The 16,994-nt window shown below is 36.4% G+C and overlaps 3 protein-coding genes across 4 annotated transcripts in view; 1 reads left to right on the plus strand and 2 right to left on the minus strand.

The window, feature by feature from the left end:
* The window catches only part of LOC108741266, a 59,017-nt gene extending 58,293 nt beyond the window's left edge, over positions 1-724 (minus strand). Inside the window, 1 exon segment of the mRNA XM_025976500.1 lies at positions 586-724. Within this exon segment, the coding sequence (XP_025832285.1) occupies positions 586-622 (37 nt within the window). The 5' untranslated portion in view covers positions 623-724.
* A 1,023-nt stretch (positions 725-1,747) lies between these two features.
* Positions 1,748-16,994, plus strand: part of LOC108740987 (guanine nucleotide-binding protein subunit gamma-e) — a 65,332-nt gene continuing 50,085 nt past the window's right edge. The window contains exon 1 of the mRNA XM_018475542.2: positions 1,748-2,010. The gene's annotated coding sequence lies outside the window, so the exon portion shown is untranslated. The remainder of the gene's footprint in view (positions 2,011-16,994) is intronic.
* On the minus strand, positions 5,479-16,828 carry LOC108740949 (trypsin alpha-3-like). Of its 2 annotated transcripts, none has more exons than XM_018475497.2 (6): positions 16,332-16,828; positions 11,910-12,007; positions 10,585-10,827; positions 8,946-9,056; positions 7,526-7,666; positions 5,479-5,739 (listed from the first exon to the last, which is right to left on the minus strand). In XM_018475497.2, exons 1-6 carry the CDS (start codon positions 16,360-16,362, stop codon positions 5,506-5,508), a joined length of 858 nt encoding a protein of 285 aa, XP_018330999.1. In that variant the 5' UTR covers positions 16,363-16,828; the 3' UTR covers positions 5,479-5,505. The 2 variants fall into 2 exon arrangements, with proteins under 2 accessions (XP_018330999.1, XP_018330992.1); XM_018475490.2 differs by lacking the exon at positions 16,332-16,828 and adding an exon at positions 15,109-15,228.

Here is a 16,994-nt window from a genome sequence, read left to right on the forward strand (position 1 = left end):
TTGAGAATATTTCGTATTAAAACTAACTCACTTCGGGAATATTTCTACATTGTATGGATATTTCTAAATTAACCGTTGGCGAGCATAGGAGTGACTTCTTTTTATTGAAGGCGACACGGCCCTGCGCTATGCTCTGCTTTATATCCCTACAACTCCTTCCGTCCTGACTTATCTGACTTCGTAGATACCTAAAATCAGCTACTTTCTCTAATTTTTCGTCTCCTAACATCTACTACGTACAACAATAAACGTAAATGCTGAAACGCAGTCAACTGCAATTATAAAATGTACCCATTCATAAGCATTTTTTATTATATCTACACCGGTGTCTCAAAAGCAGCTACGTTATCAAATATATCAGTTTTCGATTCCTTATTAACGAGAACGTAATTATAAATATCGTGTAAAGAATTATAGAAATTTAGAGTACTTGAATAAACGATTAAAAATTAATTAACTGAAAGGAGATACTATTTTTATCAGGAAGTACTTGTTGTTATTTGAAGGTGCCTACTTTTCAAAAATTGCCATAGAAGAATGTATTTATATGCCTATCTAGACTTCTAAAAGAAAAGGTCAACTTACCAAATATGGATAACAATAACATTGCAGACTGTAACATTTTCGTCGATTTTTAGAAACTCACCTACATTCACGACTTTTTCAAAAGGAAATGATTGGGATCTTAGTTGAAGTCAGATAGTTTAATCAGTTTTTATCTATCACTACATTTACCGGAATTACATCTTGATATAAGTATTTGTAGCATATATATCTTTCGTAATAACAGACAGATAATATAATTTTTTAAATATTCGTATCGATTAGTAAATTGAGAAATAAAAGGAAAATATTAATCTTCTCTGTAGATAAGGTAACAATCAAAATATGATTAGTCATAAACAAAATGGAATTTTACGAAAATAATTCAATAATAAAACTCAATTATTTTGTTAGCATAGAACTCATTTACATTCCTTTTATAAAAACATTTACAATGATTTTCGTTAAAATTTGATTGATTCTTTAACTCGTGAATTTATGTTCTGTAAATTAATGTTTAATAAGTAATTCAGCATTTTTTTGTACATAGATTTGTTTATCCCTATGTCTTATCCTCAGTATCATTAACATATACTGCAACCATAGAAACAGGATTATTGTAGGTGACAAAAGGGACACTGCGTCATTTTATCTAACCCTAAAGCTAATATTTGGAAAATAAGCGAACAATAAGAAATTAATTATAATTTCGCAGCGTCCGGACGAACAAAACATGAAGCTAATTGTATTTTTCGATTAGAATATTTTATCGTTAATTTCATATCATTTGCATGTGAAGTGGCAGATTTAACAATTATTATTTTAACATTGNCAATAATTTTTCCTTGCGGAGGCCACATGCGGCATTGCTGATGATGCACAAATGCGGCAAGGCGTTATATGCCCCTTCCTTGCCCTAAGGGGCAACCTCATGAGGTAGTGTGGCTACCCACTAGGGACCCTACCTGCACCCCCTCAAAACTCTTGTAGGGCGTTAATTTGTTGTTAGTCTAATATACATATTGACGAACCGTCGCTATTTCAACGAACTTTTTTCAGTTCTAGTTCACTTACTTTGTTTTTATTAGGATGAAGCCATAGTTGATACACAACTTGCACATTATTCTAATTGGTTTAGAGTCTACAAAAGGCTTCCCAAAAAAGAAAAGGAGAAAACGATACTTCGAACTTGAAAGTTAGTAAGCGAAGTGTGCACGTTGGGTTACATACTTGTTGTCGAGTTAATTTCTTGTTGCTTCAAGGAATTTGCTCATAGACCGTCTCCAGTCTGCCGTGTTTGCTTTCGCTATCTTTCATTTTATCAAAAATACCTTCTTGTCTTCATAGTTCCGATTAGTCGAGAAGACCTGATTGTGCATCCAGTGTGCATACTGACAGAAAATCCGCTGTTCCTGTTACTGGCCGCAGTCGTGGGTTATAGAAGCCTTAATATTTCGTCACTACCAGGTAATTTTATTAATTATGTATATTAACTCGCATAATACTTCGTGTTTTTGGTAAGTCAAGTTATTTCATATTTGTTGCGTTTAATTATTTTTAAGAGAATTTTCTACTAAAAATATGAACAAAAAGGAACTTCTTATACAGTCATTCGCGCATCTAATTTTCTGTTTATACCTACAAAAACCGCCTCCTATAGATACCTCAATTTTTCGAACTAAACATTTTCTTTCTTCTTGCTTTTCTGCTATTTTTCTCTTCCATAATATTTCTCTCATCCTTTTTAGTCCATCAGTATCTTCCTACTTCTTTGTCTCATTTCTTGTTATTCCACATCTCTCAAAGATATTCTCAAGAGGTTCCAACATACACAACTTACATATTTTCTTCTCTTCTTACTCCCAGTACCTTGCCGTCTTATTCTCACTCTCCAGTCTAAATCTTGCTGTTGAAATTAATTAATTTTTTTTTATTGCGGTTTCATCTTGAAAGATGAAAATAATGTGGTTTTTCTTGCCCTTCTTTTCATATTCTCTTATTATCCTGTGCGAATTTTAGGTTTCTAATTTTTTTTCTTTCCATAGTATCTTTAGTTAAACTTTCCATTTTTTTCCAATTTCCATCTCTAGTTCTTAATTGTTCATCCTCTTTCCATTAAAAGAAATTTACCTTTTTTTGAAGTGAAACTTCTTTACGTACGGTAGGGTAAGTTCGTTTCATGCGAGTTGTTATGTAACAAAATCAGCTAAATTATAATAAATGGTAATGTGTCAAGTAAATCATCACTATCAGCAATGTACTACCCCTACTTACTGATGCCCTCTGCATATATTGCAATATGAACAAATGTGTAATATAATTTATGTATTATGAATCATAGCAGAAACAGCCGTTTTTCTATTAATTCTACAAATGAATTATCGAACATTAAACGTAATTTTAATGCTATTATAAGTTAAAATACGCACATTAAATACGTACAATCAAGATTTTGGATTGAAAATTCAAATTGAATCTTACAACATGTACCTACACTATAAGGTGTCAAGAGTCTTACACATTAAAGTATTATCAGTTTACTTTTTTGTCGAGATGGGGTTCCACCAAAAAAGGGTGGGTCAAAAAGGGTTCAACAACAAAAATGCGGCTCTAGGGCATGCCTCCCAGGAAAATCGCTGCCCAAACCAAAGATGTTCTATAGAAGCCTGTTTATATAATACCGATCTACAACTCAACAATTCAAACGATTAGAAATATTATCTCTTATTTCCTTTACCAGGACACATTTAAAACTAGTTATATGACAGTATGTCGCCATCTATTGGTATTTTCTGCTGTTATTTATTCAGTTTTCACGCCATTCACGTATCTGTGCCTCGTTTGCAATTCAGATGGGCAAGAAAATACCTTAATAAGGTCCATGTCTAACATCTGCAATAATATTATATGTAAAAGAAATTGTGAATGCTGTCAGCATAGGGAAAAATAGTATTACGTAGTTAGTATCAGAAATTTATTATGCTGAAGTGTACGATGTGTTGCATAACTATTTACAAACAATCCTTTTAAATTTAATTTTTCGAACAATTTTTAACACAAAGAAAGTGATTAAACAAACTGTTCACAAAGGTGTGCGGGCCTCATGTGGCTAATGAGGGGTATGCCGATATAAGGATTTCCCCGTATATTTCTTATGAAAATCCCACCAAAAATGTGGTGATACTAAAATGAGGATTTTGCATATGGTTCTTCTTCAGGGGCGAACCTGTCACATGTATAAACTTACTATTAAATCAATCTTGTGGGGGCTGAATAAGGTAAATTCGTTTATTCTCGATGAAATGAAAAAGCTTATATTAATAGTACCCTTGCCCTTATGTCGTCATTTCAATGAAATCTTTTACATTGCCACATATCAACAAGTGTACTTCCTGATGTTGTTATTATAAGACAACTTAAACCAGCCNCTATGTAACAAAATCATGCAACGGATGTTCCCCCTCTACTCGGCCACGTAGTCGAGTTCGTAGCGGGGATCGCTTGAGCCGTGAGCGCGCTTCAATGCAACGTTCGTTACAGGCAACTCCGGCATGTATTGTGTAAAATTTAAATTCATAGTGTACAAATAATACCATTAAACTAATTCGTTAAGCCCTGTGTTTGAAGAAGTTTCACTTCAGTAGCGTGTTGTATAATTGCACGTTGTATTTTTCTTTTTCATCTTTCCCTTGTAATTTTATATTCTGAAGTTTAAATATTCAATGGTACATTATCCTTAACTTATATATATTCATTTAATATGTTCTCTACCGAATTAGAAATGGATTCTTCCTCTTTGGTTTCTATCTTAAAGTAAGTTTCTTGGTACATTCCTCTTATCTTTTCCCTTAATTTGTTGTTTATTTCTAGATTTTCCAAGATTTTCCATTAGTACCATGTCTCTTTCGTTTTGTTTCTTCTGTATCCCACCTGCGTTTCTCCTAGTACCTTTTATCTCCTAATTCTTTCTTAAGTCTTTGTCTAAATAATTCAGCGTAAATTAAGTTTTATAGCTCTGTAATTTTGAAGTTTATTTTTGAGTTCTAACTCATAAATTAGCGTTATTCCCATAATTTAGTGCTGTTTGTAAGTCCGTATTTATTGTTATTTCATTCATGCCTCATTTTTAATTTAACCTTCCCCTTTTACTGTCTAAATGTAAAACCTGGCAAATATTAAAAAAAAACATTTTGGCTTATATTTTTCGGTTATTAGACTTAAATTTACTTCGTCACTATCTTTTTCTTTTTTGAGAACATAAATTCGTGAAATAAAAGGTCAAAATTACCTAAAAAGTAGAAATTTCCGAGGTATCTTTTATTACTGAATTATAATCTAGCCTCATTCTAATTGCCCCAACCAACAAGTCAAGATTACCCAAGTAGGTTTAATTTTCTGCCTGTCATATTAGGTGGTGCGTTCTTTTTCGGTTGCCCTCTCAACACTACTATGTAGTGCTGAAAAAAGAATCACAAAAAAGTCATCATTTTCAATGTATTCTTCAATGGCGCACTCAATGTGGGCTCAGAAAAACTCTAGCACTTATCCAAATATTCCAATTCCAAACGCTCAAAACCAAACAATTAGCATCATTCAAATTTTTATGTTAAGATACATATTTTGTCCTTCCATTTTCAGATGTTCACAGAAGGATCGAAAGTTGAACTTGAGGTTAGGATGTTACAAAATTCAGATGTTATCTCTGATTTTAGTCTCCACTTCCACATTGTTCTATAGGGGATTAAAGGACTACAACTCCCTTAAAGACACGTGCTAAATTCTTTAGTAAATAAACTTCCCTTTTGACGACATTTTATTACATATAATAATCTAAAAGTTATTAATTCATAGAAAATAATCTTCAAGTATCATAGCCAGGAACTTATAAACGGTACAAAATATAAACATACCTACAACTATACATATAAAGACATATTTACTTAAAATATTTTATCAAATCATTTATTTTGTCAACATCACACAAAGAATTAAAAATAACACCATGTTTATTTGTAAATAATGTGTAGTAGAGTGGCCGCTATTGGGTACATAGTTCTCTATTTGGGCCTCTATCCAATTTTTAAAATAGGCAACATCTGTATAGACTCCTGGAAATAGTGCAAACGCGCAACCATATCCCCAAGAAACAATACCCGCAACAGCACCGTCACATGCTAATGGACCTCCAGAATCACCCTTTAATGAATGCAACAAAAATTCAGAGTACATATATTTAAAAGGTGTGAGGGAATATGCGAATGCAAGAGCCAGATTTAAAAAACATTTCACTTTTCTATTTTCTAGTTCCTATTCATAATTGTTATAATTTCGTAGATGTTTCCATTAAAACACTTTTAGAAGTGGTTAGTTTTTAATATGAAAATTCATTTGTCGATTTTTTTAGCCACTACAAACTACATCAGGTTAATGAGGGAAAATTGTTGCTGTTGTCACACCCTCGTCGGGAATCGAACCCGGGACTTTTGGCTTTATGCACCAATGTCGCTGTTGTCATCTCCCGTAGCTTAGTGGTCAGCAACAACAGCAACAATTTTCCCTCATTAACCTGATGTAGTTTGACCCCCCCAGGGTTCTCACCTTGTCGCGGTGGGGGGGCTCAGTACCCATACACATGTTATGGCGAAGCTAAAGGACCCCCGGGCATCCGGAAGCAAGGTGATTGTGGGAAGCAGCCGACGGACACGAGCGAAGGTCCGGAAGCACCCGTCCGGTGTGCCAGAGGGCGCCGCGGAAGCCCCGAGGGGAAAGTACGCGGCAGCTGGCGGTCGAACGCGACGTAAACCCAGCACAGACGAGGTAGGCTAACGCGGGGGCCTCGGCTCACCCCCTGCAATTAAGCCTGCCGAGTCGAAAGGGAGGCTCTCTCGGTGCGGCATCAGACGGGGTCACAGAGTTGAGGGTAACCTGACCCACTAGAGGGGTTACGACGTGAAGCATAGTGAAATGCCGGTGGCATTATGTGGATCGGGTGTGCAGCCTGACCGTTTAGGGGGGCTGCACACTGTATGGTGAAAGCAGAGTAGATGCGAAAAGCGCAGTAGCTCGGGCGAGCCAGGAAGGCTGAAGGATGTCCGGTGATAGCGAGAGTACAGCAAAACGGATGTCACCCAGCGAGGGGTGCTCCGCAGTAGCTGATGGCGACCGGAAAGCCTATACCGGTACTCGGGAGGCGGGGAGCCCACAGGAGTCTAGCTTCGATTCTTGCCCTGCCAATTGGTGTTGGGCTCGAGGTGGCAGCTGGGACAAGCCCGCATGCTGGGTTAGGGGGCTGTGCATCGGATCGCCCGGTTCGTTGTGTAGTCCCTGCATTGAACGCTTAAGGGTCTAGATAGGTCCGAAGTTGGGGGTTACTCGCCTCGTTAACCCTCAGACACCGCATCGGTGGCTTCCTGGGACCAATCCATCTGACGGAGGGGAGACCCCAGGAAGTCCTTTTTCGTACCAACATGGCTCAGCTGTGTTGGTTTGACGTGTGAATTTACCATGCGTGGTAAAGAGGCGCACGTTAAATCTCCATACGTTGATGTAGTTTGTAGTGGGTAAAAAATTCGACAAATGAATTTTCTTTTCATTGAATTTTGTTTCCGAAAATGTTTAATTTCAATTAGTGAATTTGCTTCGATTTGTCAAATTATTTAAATGTACTGATTACTTCATAAATGTAGATATAGTTGGAGCGATCAAAATTGGCAAAATCCGCAATAAATTGGAATAGTATACTTAGGAATAATTGAAATAAGCGACAATGAAAGTGCAAATTCAACTCCCGAAGATGTCATTATATTTGGTGAGTAATAATGTCAGGGGCATATGTAGGACTAATATTTGTCATTTTACTAACGACAAATTTTCAATGCTTCTTTTGGGTTAACGAATAAAAATCCTTTAGTAACAATTATGTTAAACATTATTGAATCGTCAGTATAATGTGAATGAAAATGAAAGAGTAATAACTACATACATTACATGCATCAGCGGTTCCTTCTATGTAACCAGCGCATAGCATGTCTTCGGTCAGTCTACCTCCATAAGCAAATGTACATGTACCTCTGTCAACAATGGGGACCATTGCATACAATAGTTTTGAGGAAGCAGGTCCTCTCTTTAAACAAAACAGATGAATTAAATTTCTAAAATCCTTGATACGCAACCAATCAAAATTAGTTTTTGTCCACAGTAACGGTAGTTATACTCGTACCTAGTAGGAATTTAGCAGAGACAAGTGGTTGACTTAAATTAGTCTCAGTCTTACGAAAATGCAAGACCAATGCAAAATAATTAAAACCAAGATCAATACCAAGCCTGGGATAGTCTTGGTCTAGATCTGGCTTTGATCATCGATATTTTTCATAAGTATAAATCGCGTTATTTGATGAATTTGGATTGAGTACGTTTCGAAAAAATACTTCTTTACCAACACTTGATCTTAGTTTATTTAAAAACTAATTCGAAAACAAATAACATAAAATATTATACTATTAAATACTGAATATGAATAAAATGTTGTTCTGATTTGGTCAAGTTACTGAAAGGTTCTGTATTGTTAAAGTTACTGATAAAACTTAAAACTTTTGGGTGTTTCATTCCAGTAATGCTGGTGGGCGGGCAGTCCCTCCGGACTGTGCCGGAAGGTAGGGCGGAAGGCCCTCTTCAGCCTGCTTTCAGGAATCGTAGGAATGGGTGGGTAGTGGTTTGGGTGAGAAGGATGAGACGGACGAAATGAAGACAGAAGAGAGTGAAAGAATATTACTGCCTCAGCATTTGCCAAAGTGATCCAAGGAAACCACAGAAAAACTTGAACCAAGGCACCGGAATCGAACCGGCGTCCTCCCGAATGCTAAGCAATGGTCTAGACCTCTAGACCATGCCGCTCGGTAAGTTACTGATAGGTTCTGTCTAAATTTATTGTAAAAGAGAGTACTGATGCTTGATGGGCGTGTTCAAAAAGTTAAGGTTCAATAATTTTGGAATGTAACGTGGAGAGGAACAACCCACCTATTCTAAGAATATGACTACGTGTACTTTCCAGGGTAGTGGACCTGTACGTACACGTTTTCAGACCGTTTCCTAGATAAGTGAATGATTGGATTTTCCCATCGTTAGTTCGAAGCACAACCCGATAACAATTACAATTACAAATACATACCAAAGCATAAAATCTACCTACAATCATTAAATATTCCAAACAACCTATCTTGCAAATTTTCTGTTTCTATACCTGACTTTAACATAGACGTTTCTAAAATGTGCGCAACTAACACCATCAGGGCTTTTTCTGATAAAGAGAATAACGACACCGACGCTATAAGTACTGTTAAGTAATTGTCGCGAAAGCCTTACAATTAATCTTTAATTATTAGAAGATAGAAAATATGTCTTACGAAATAAATAGAACCCCAGCCTGATATATAACATTCCGTGCCAACCATTGGAGTAATGCTTGCAAGAGGTAGAAAATTAACAGTAGAAGACCAAGTAAAGTTTTTCTTAGTCTGGAAAAGTAGAAGATATTATGTTTTAAAAATGTCCACCGTTTTGTCTACATCGGAGTCAGCTTGAGAAGACAAAGTACGCTATAAATTACTGGACTAAATAGAGCTATTTTTAATTTTTCTTTTCAATCAATCAGTCCCTTTCACGTTCTTATTAAACCTACTTACATAAAGGGGAGTTTAACCAATAGATCAAAAATCACATTAGATTATAGACAAAAACGATATATTGATAACACGATAACAATAATGAATTTCTGACTAAAAGTAAGTAAAATTTATATTCAGAGTGGTGAATGGTTAATTGGGGGAGGGTCGTCAATTAGGCTGATTCAAATTTGTAAGTTGCAAGTACATATGAGAAAAATCGGTCGGTTTAGTTGAACGTGACAACGTCATAAGAAAATAGTGAAGGAATGGTTTCATTTTTCAAAAGAAAATTTTAATTTTATTTGTTTGATGGATATTTTGTATAGATATAGAAAAAGAGGTAAATGGAAATGTATTATTGTATAGCAGCTGTCCACGCGGACGCATCGCTCACTCAAGTAGGAGAGAGACAGATGCCGAACGCTGCTGAACGCGGAGGCCGATTGTGCCTATTTGTCGCTCGTTCCGCGCTCTCGCTTGCACTTCAAGCCTTAAATGGAACGCCTCAGAGCGAGGTAACGCCGCATGAGTCATGTTTTTTCGTACGTGCAGCCGGCTCCATCGAATTATAAGACGTTGTCACGTCAAAAACTCTGGTTCAAGGAGAGCTGTAATATGTATATATTCTTATTCACTTGTGGTTCATTGCACCTTTTAGTTCTCCATAAGAAAAGCATAGGAAATCATTGACAGAGTCACAAAATATTTCATCTGCATCTCATGAACAAAAAATCTTGTCTAGTCCATTAAGAAAAATACAACATTTTCTATATAAAGGTTGGATTTTCTTCACGATTTTTAATGTAATATATATTTTTTTTGGAGTAACTACATCAATTTGTTTATACAATTTTGATTGATACAGAAAATTTCATACTCTTTTGAATGGATTTGCTTAAGTTTATTTGCTAACGAGATATAGACGAAAATTACTAGTCAAGTATTATTTATCATGTGTTTAGTAGAATGAAGATTCGGGCTATAGGGCTGACATCCTCAGCGGTAGTGTTACGTTGACAACGTGAACGTAGATTATATCTCGAAGTCTCAACAGCGACTTAGACCACGGCCCTATAGCCCGAATCTTCATTCTACTATGGATTCCGGCCGTGAAAGCCTTTGTTCTTATATCATGTGCTTCTTTGGGAAAACTAAAAATTCTAATGACACAAGTAAATATCTACATTATGACCTCTCCCTAGACCAAAATTCTTCATATGAGCTTGCAATTATTAAACCTATTTAAAAAAATAATAATAATTTTGAAAACGTCCACAATAAAATATTTATTAGCTCCCTTTTATTCCAGTAATAAAGTTATTGAGGAAATCGCCTTCCTAAATTGACCCCAATTATTTCTCTGTCAATTGTCACGTACCAAGGCAACAGCAACATCATTTTCGAACGATGTCGAGTTGTGCTTTGGGTGTATTTTGACCTGCGCAAGTTCCATTCGAACGGTTTGTCGAGAGGTCTGGGATATGTCCAAATCACCTACAACTGCCACCACAGAACTGACAGGATGTTCTTTAAAACAATGGGCTGCGGTCAGAATTACCCCTTGAGCTATAATTGTTCCGCCACAAAAATGAAAATTTGCTGATTTGACTCTCAGCGAAACCTGTTGGGAAATAATAAGAAAGTAGAACTCACTGTAGGTGTCATACAGTAAATTGTATTGTACTTTGCTTTCAATAAAACAAGACGCTGCGCTGTGGCTAAATGACCCCCGGTAGAATTACTTATAAGAATTCTGTCCAAATTCGAAAATAAAAATAAACATAACTAAAGAAAAAAATATGTAGCGTCAGTCGAGTATAGAGGTCGGAATCGCCTGCAAGATAGACGATCCGTGCGGCATGGTCTAGACGTTTAGACCATTGCTTAGTATTTGGGAGGACGCCGGTTCGATTCTGAGTAGGTACGTCTGCCTTGGTCCAAATTTTTCGGTGGTTTCCTTGGATGACATAGGCAAATGCTGGGGCAGTAATATTCTACAGATAATCTTTCATTCTCTTCTGTCTTCATTTCGTCCGTCTCATCTTTCTCACCTGAACCATCACCCACCCATCCCCACGATTCCTGAAAGGAAGTTGAAGAGCGCCTTCCCCCTTAGCTTCCGGCGTAGTCCCGAAGGTTTGCCCGTCCACCAGCTTTACCGGCTGGTGGGAATGAAACTCCCAAGTTTTTTTTTAGTTTTGGTAGACAACCATCGATACCCCTTGGCCATTACCGTTAATTGAATGTTGTAAAGATCACCCATTTTGTATGTTTATCGAACGCGAATCTGGTCTGTATCTGACATTTGTCAGCTGCTAATGTGCGGCTTATTTTCCGAATTTGGACGGTATTCACTTAAATAAAAGAGAGTGTGACACCAGCAACAAAAAAAAATTCCATTAATGTGAGGTTATAGTGAAAAAGAAATTGGGAATTAATTTTCAAATTAATATAAAAGAATAAATCCACCGCGCTTGCATAAACAATGACAATAATGACAAAAATTCAACGTAGTAGATATCCCTAAAGAGACCATTCCACCAGTCGACATTCAGCCACTTCCTGAACTAAAATGAAAAGTGCTTGCTTCCTTTTATGAAAGTAACACACATTAAATATCTGATGTCCTGCACTTTATGAAAATATACAGGGTGTTTGGAAAGCAAGTTAACAGGAAACAGTAAATTTAATTTTCTCATTTACCTGATAAGGGAATTGTGCGCGATTGGCTACGACTGTTCCATTAACAATTCGTGTATCCCCTTTAGTAGCACCACTTGTATTTGCAATAGTAAAAATTCCTAAAATTATAAATTTAATAGTAATACGCGCAAGTACATTAAAATATACTAAAAATTAAGTGTGTAGTATGTAGTATTTCATCCACACTACCTGCAGCGTACTGATGAATTGAAATAAGATCGAAATCGCCAATTACGTCTACTACATTCAATAAATTACTAGTCAAGAACTAAATCCATCCAAGTCAACTGATTTTTTACCAAATACTGGTAATAAGTTGACATCACAACAGTAAATTTTCATTTACCTTTGTAAAAGTCATGTTCTTCCTATATTTTGATAAGGCTTTGTAAAGGTATCTCCTTGTCAAATTATATCATGTTGCAGGTTTAATACTAGATAGTTGCACAGACCTATTAACTAAGTTCGTTATCTCCTGGGTTGCCCTAGAAGCGACTGGAGGCAGTGCTCTGTACAAGGTCTGTTCAAAACTATCGCGAATTTTGAATTTCCACGGGTTACGTATATTCGATTTTCGAAGGACTCCGTCCGCGAGGACCCAAATTTGCTCCAGAGGGTCATAACTGGTGACGAATCATGGGTTTATGATTATGACGTAGAAACTAAAACTCAATCATCCCAATGGAAGCTGTCGTATGAGCCAAGACCGAAAAAAGCATGCCAAGTTAGCACGAATGTGAAGGTTTTGCTTACAGTTTTTTTTTATTGCAAGGGCTTGGTGCATCATGAGTTCTTGCCATAGGGTAGAATAGTCAATAAGGAATATTATCTGCAATTTGCGCGAAGCAATCCAGCCAGAAAAGATCGGATTTGTAGAAAAACAAAAATTGACTTCCCGTAGGAAAAATTTCCATTGAACTTCAATGGGAATCAATGGAAAATTTGTAAATTCCATTCAAACCCATTTGGCATAAATAGAAAAATAATTGTTTCCATTTATAATAATTCCATTAATATTTACATAGGAAAAATTTCCATTGATTTTCAGTGGGAACCAATGCAAAATTTATAAATTCTATTTAAAACCATTCAATATAAATGGAAAAACAATTAGGTACCTAAAAATGGAGAACATCTGGTTTGAGATGATTAAAACTTATTGAAATAAATGGAGAAAAACATGGTGAAGTTAATGTGATTGTCAAAGCAAGTTGAAAAAAGAAAACCTCATATTTCATCTTGATTAAAACGAATGTCATTTAATTACCACTAACAATAATTAAAGGTAAAAAAAAAAAATTGACACTAGGATTTCCATTGGGTTCAGAAATGGAACGTAACGGAAATCCCATTGAGTTCGGGAATGGGATTTCCACTTGAATTCTAGTGGAAATTCCATTCATCCCATTGGCAATTCTCCATTTATTACCATTAATTATTATCAGTGGTAATTAAATGGCATTTTCGTAATGGAAATAGAATGGAAATTTTTCCTACGGGTTCTGCACTATGATAACGCTCCTGTTCACACATCGTTGCTTGTGCGCGAATTTGTGGCCAAAAACAATAAACTAACAATGCCGCAGCCACCGTATTCCGCCGATCTGGCCCCCTGTGACTTTTTCTTGTTCCCGTAACTGAAGAGATCCATGAAAGCACGACGCTACTCTACGATTGAAGAGATAAAGACGGCACCGAAGGAGGAGCTGAACAAGAGCACAAAAAATGGTTTGGTGTGGTTCGAGGATTGAAAAAAAAACGTTGGGACAAGTGCATAATATCTGCTGGGGATGATTTTGAAAGGAACAAAATAGATATTGATGAATAAATAAATAAGTTTTGAAAAAACTTAAATTCGCGTTACTTTTTGAACAAACTTCGTATGCAGTTTGAATGATGGCGGACCATATATAGGGAGTGTTCCGAAATATAACCCAACATACTGGCCAGTGCTGATGACGTCATAAATCGACGCCATATTGTACTGGTGTGCCACCATATTGTACTGGTGAGACAAATGTGATGTAGTAGTACATCAAACGGGCGTGTGTGCATCAGCCTTTGAGGAATTTTTTATTGTAACAAACTTAAATAACTTTCAGAGCAAAATTATTGTAAACGAGCACAAACACTATTGTCAATATGGCGTCAATTTGACGACAATGCACTGGCCAGTATATTTCGGAACGAATCAACAGTATGGCGTCGATTCATTACGTCATCAGCACTGGTCATTATGCTGGGTTACATTTCGGAACACACTCATTACTGGTCACAAGCTGCGGTAGCAGTTTGTTCTAGCTATTTAAAACTTAAAGCAGCTAGTCCTTTTCCGCTGCAAACTTAACACCATTCGCTGGCCGCTGTTTGAACAGAAACAGTTTTGACACAATAAAAGTGATTTTCTTTATACGAACCATTTATTCAACTTAAAATTAATTGATAACATTTTGAAAATTTAAATTGACCAAAAACCGGGCTTAACTTAAAAATTTGATCAAAAGTGACGACCACCAGTGTTTTAAAAAATACTACAAATGGCGTGGTGAGCGCCATCTGTAGTACGATGCTACATTTGAGGATTACGTATGTTCCAACAAGGTCCGTTTTAAAATATGGATATCTACTTGCTGAAACGAATCCCGGCGTAGCTAACCTCAACGTGATAGGCACGTTACCATAATCGAATAAAATTATTCGAAGTGGTCTGTATTCTGTCGAAACTGCCAGACGCGGATCGCGATTTCGATCTTTTTGGATCTCATCAGCGCGTCGCAGGCAGCTCCGACAGAACACAGACATCAAAAACGCGCTATTAAGACAGCAGGTAAAGGTTGGTCTGTGTTCTATCGGAGCTGTCTGCGATGCGCTGAAGAGATCCAAAAAGATCAAAATCGCGATCCGCGTCTGGCAGTTTCGACAGAATACAGACCACTTCGAATTATTTTGTACCACCAGTGTCTTACAATAGCACGGAATGTCGAGTGATGACTGGTGATCAATAAAAGCTACGCGTATCCGCGTCTATTGACGACACAAATGACCAAATGTGTGAGCGGCCTTACCGACACGACGCGACGGTCATTGAATGCAGAACAATTCGCTGTCAATTAACATTAACCTGTTAACGCATGTAATTGTTTTGTATCTGGCAATGTATTATTTTTAGATAAGATAAAAGTACATAAAGCCTTCCTACCTACTACAAGCACTTGAATTAAGCCGGTATTCCTAAAACTGTGGCAGTTATTCATTGTTTGTCAGTTACCCATGAGATTAGATATAAATATGTTTAAAAAAAATTCAGGTAATTTTAGAAACACTTTATATTTTATCCAAGTATAGACAGTGTATCGATATCTAGTTGGTATTTTCTGGTACTGAAATATTTCTTGTGTTAGCAATTTATCGAGACTAACTATTTATCATTCGGGAAAGTTCTTGAACCTTCCAGAATATTCTAAAACATTCTCGAATCAGAAAATACCACAAATGGCGTGTTGAACGCTATCTGTAGTACGATGCTACATTTTAGGATTACATATGCTCCAACAAGGTCCATTTAAATATATGGATATCTACTTTCTGAAACGAATCCCGGCGTAGCTAACCTCAACGTGATAGGCACGTTTCAGCAGGTCCATATATTTAAATGGACCTTGTTGGAGCATACATAATCCTAAAATGTAGCATCGTACTACAGATGGCGTTCACCACGCCATTTGTGGTATTTTCTAAAACGCGCTGTTAAGACAGCAGGGAAAAGTTGGTCTGTGTTCTGTCGGAGTTGTCTGCGAAGCGCTGATGAGATCCAAAAAGATCGAAATCGCGATCCGCGTCTGGCAGTTTCGACAGAATACAAACCACTTTAGATTATTTTATTCTCGAATCCTACTGATGTAGGATATTCAGAAAAAGTTTGACACGTGTAACGTTTTGACCCAATTAACATATTTACTGTCTATTAGTATTTAAATTAATCATTAAAGAAAAACTAAATAATAAATAACTTTAACCACAAAACACTCCGTATTTCACACAAATATATTTTGGGCAAGAAAATATGATTCATCCTTAACAATGCCATAAATTTTATATTACTTGACGACTAAATCTCTTATCACAGAAAATGTGTATCTATCGCTTACTATTGAACAAAGCAAAGATAAATGAGTGGATTCGCTACACAGCGAGAATAATAATAAAAACGTCTGCCTTTTGAAATACTGTCAGGACAAATATCAAAACAATAAATAACTTTCTCCAATAAATGAATAATCTATAACACCATTATGACAATTTTAATATAAACTGTATTAAAGGTTTCTGGTTTGTTTACTTTTACTATGTCTACCACACATTAAACAGTTAATAATAAATGCTTTATTTACAATTATTTCAATTCGCAAATAAAAATCTTACCTATAATCAGCGTCACAACTATATTCTTCATTTTATCGGAGTATTACAGTTAGAATTGTACAAATTGTTAAAAAGAATGCTTGTGAATGTGTACTATTAATGACTATTAAATCTAAAGTTTACGAAAAGATTATATTGTTGTAAAACATCACCAACTGAACTACCCATGTCAATTTTTTGTTACTATTAGACAGAAATCTGTGGCAATCTATAAAAAACATCTGATAACTCCTTTATCTAAACCCGATTGAGATTGCTTTCCATTAGCCATCATATCGTCACTGATAAGCTGCACCTTTCTATTTACCAACAGTAAGATGATAAAGACGATTGAAAAATAAAAAGAAAATGGTAACGGTCTCTATCAGTGCACTTACCTTTGATTTCATTGAAATTTTAGAACGCTGTACAGTTCACAATGCTAAACAACCGAACCTAACCTAACCTAATATAACCCAGTCCCAACCTAACCCAAGACAATTTTAATGTTTTTTGCAGGTTATCATTGCTATAAACAAGAGAAGATGTTTTTGGTGAAGATCTAGATGATGGCCCTTCGGGGGGGGGGGGGAAATCAAAATAGGAGGTTTCCCCCACCACTGTACCATAAAAAGTTCATGGCGGTCTCACCCCCACAAAAAGTTACGGGGGTTCAAAGTTAAT

This window comes from Agrilus planipennis, unplaced genomic scaffold (assembly GCF_000699045.2).
Source record: "Agrilus planipennis isolate EAB-ADULT unplaced genomic scaffold, Apla_2.0 scaffold21, whole genome shotgun sequence".
In the NCBI taxonomy this organism is placed as follows: domain Eukaryota; kingdom Metazoa; phylum Arthropoda; class Insecta; order Coleoptera; family Buprestidae; genus Agrilus; species Agrilus planipennis.

Bases quoted from the DNA above. Each gene is read 5' to 3' on its own strand.
- LOC108740949 (XM_018475490.2), bottom strand. From the start codon at position 15,163: ATGAATAACTGCCACAGTTTTAGGAATACCGGCTTAATTCAAGTGCTT. The intron at 12,008-15,108 runs GTAGGAAGGCTT...TTATAATTTTAG, and splicing joins AATTCAAGTGCTTGTAGTAG to GAATTTTTACTATTGCAAAT. The intron at 5,740-7,525 runs GTATGTAGTTAT...CATTCATTAAAG, and splicing joins GAACCGCTGATGCATGTAAT to GGTGATTCTGGAGGTCCATT.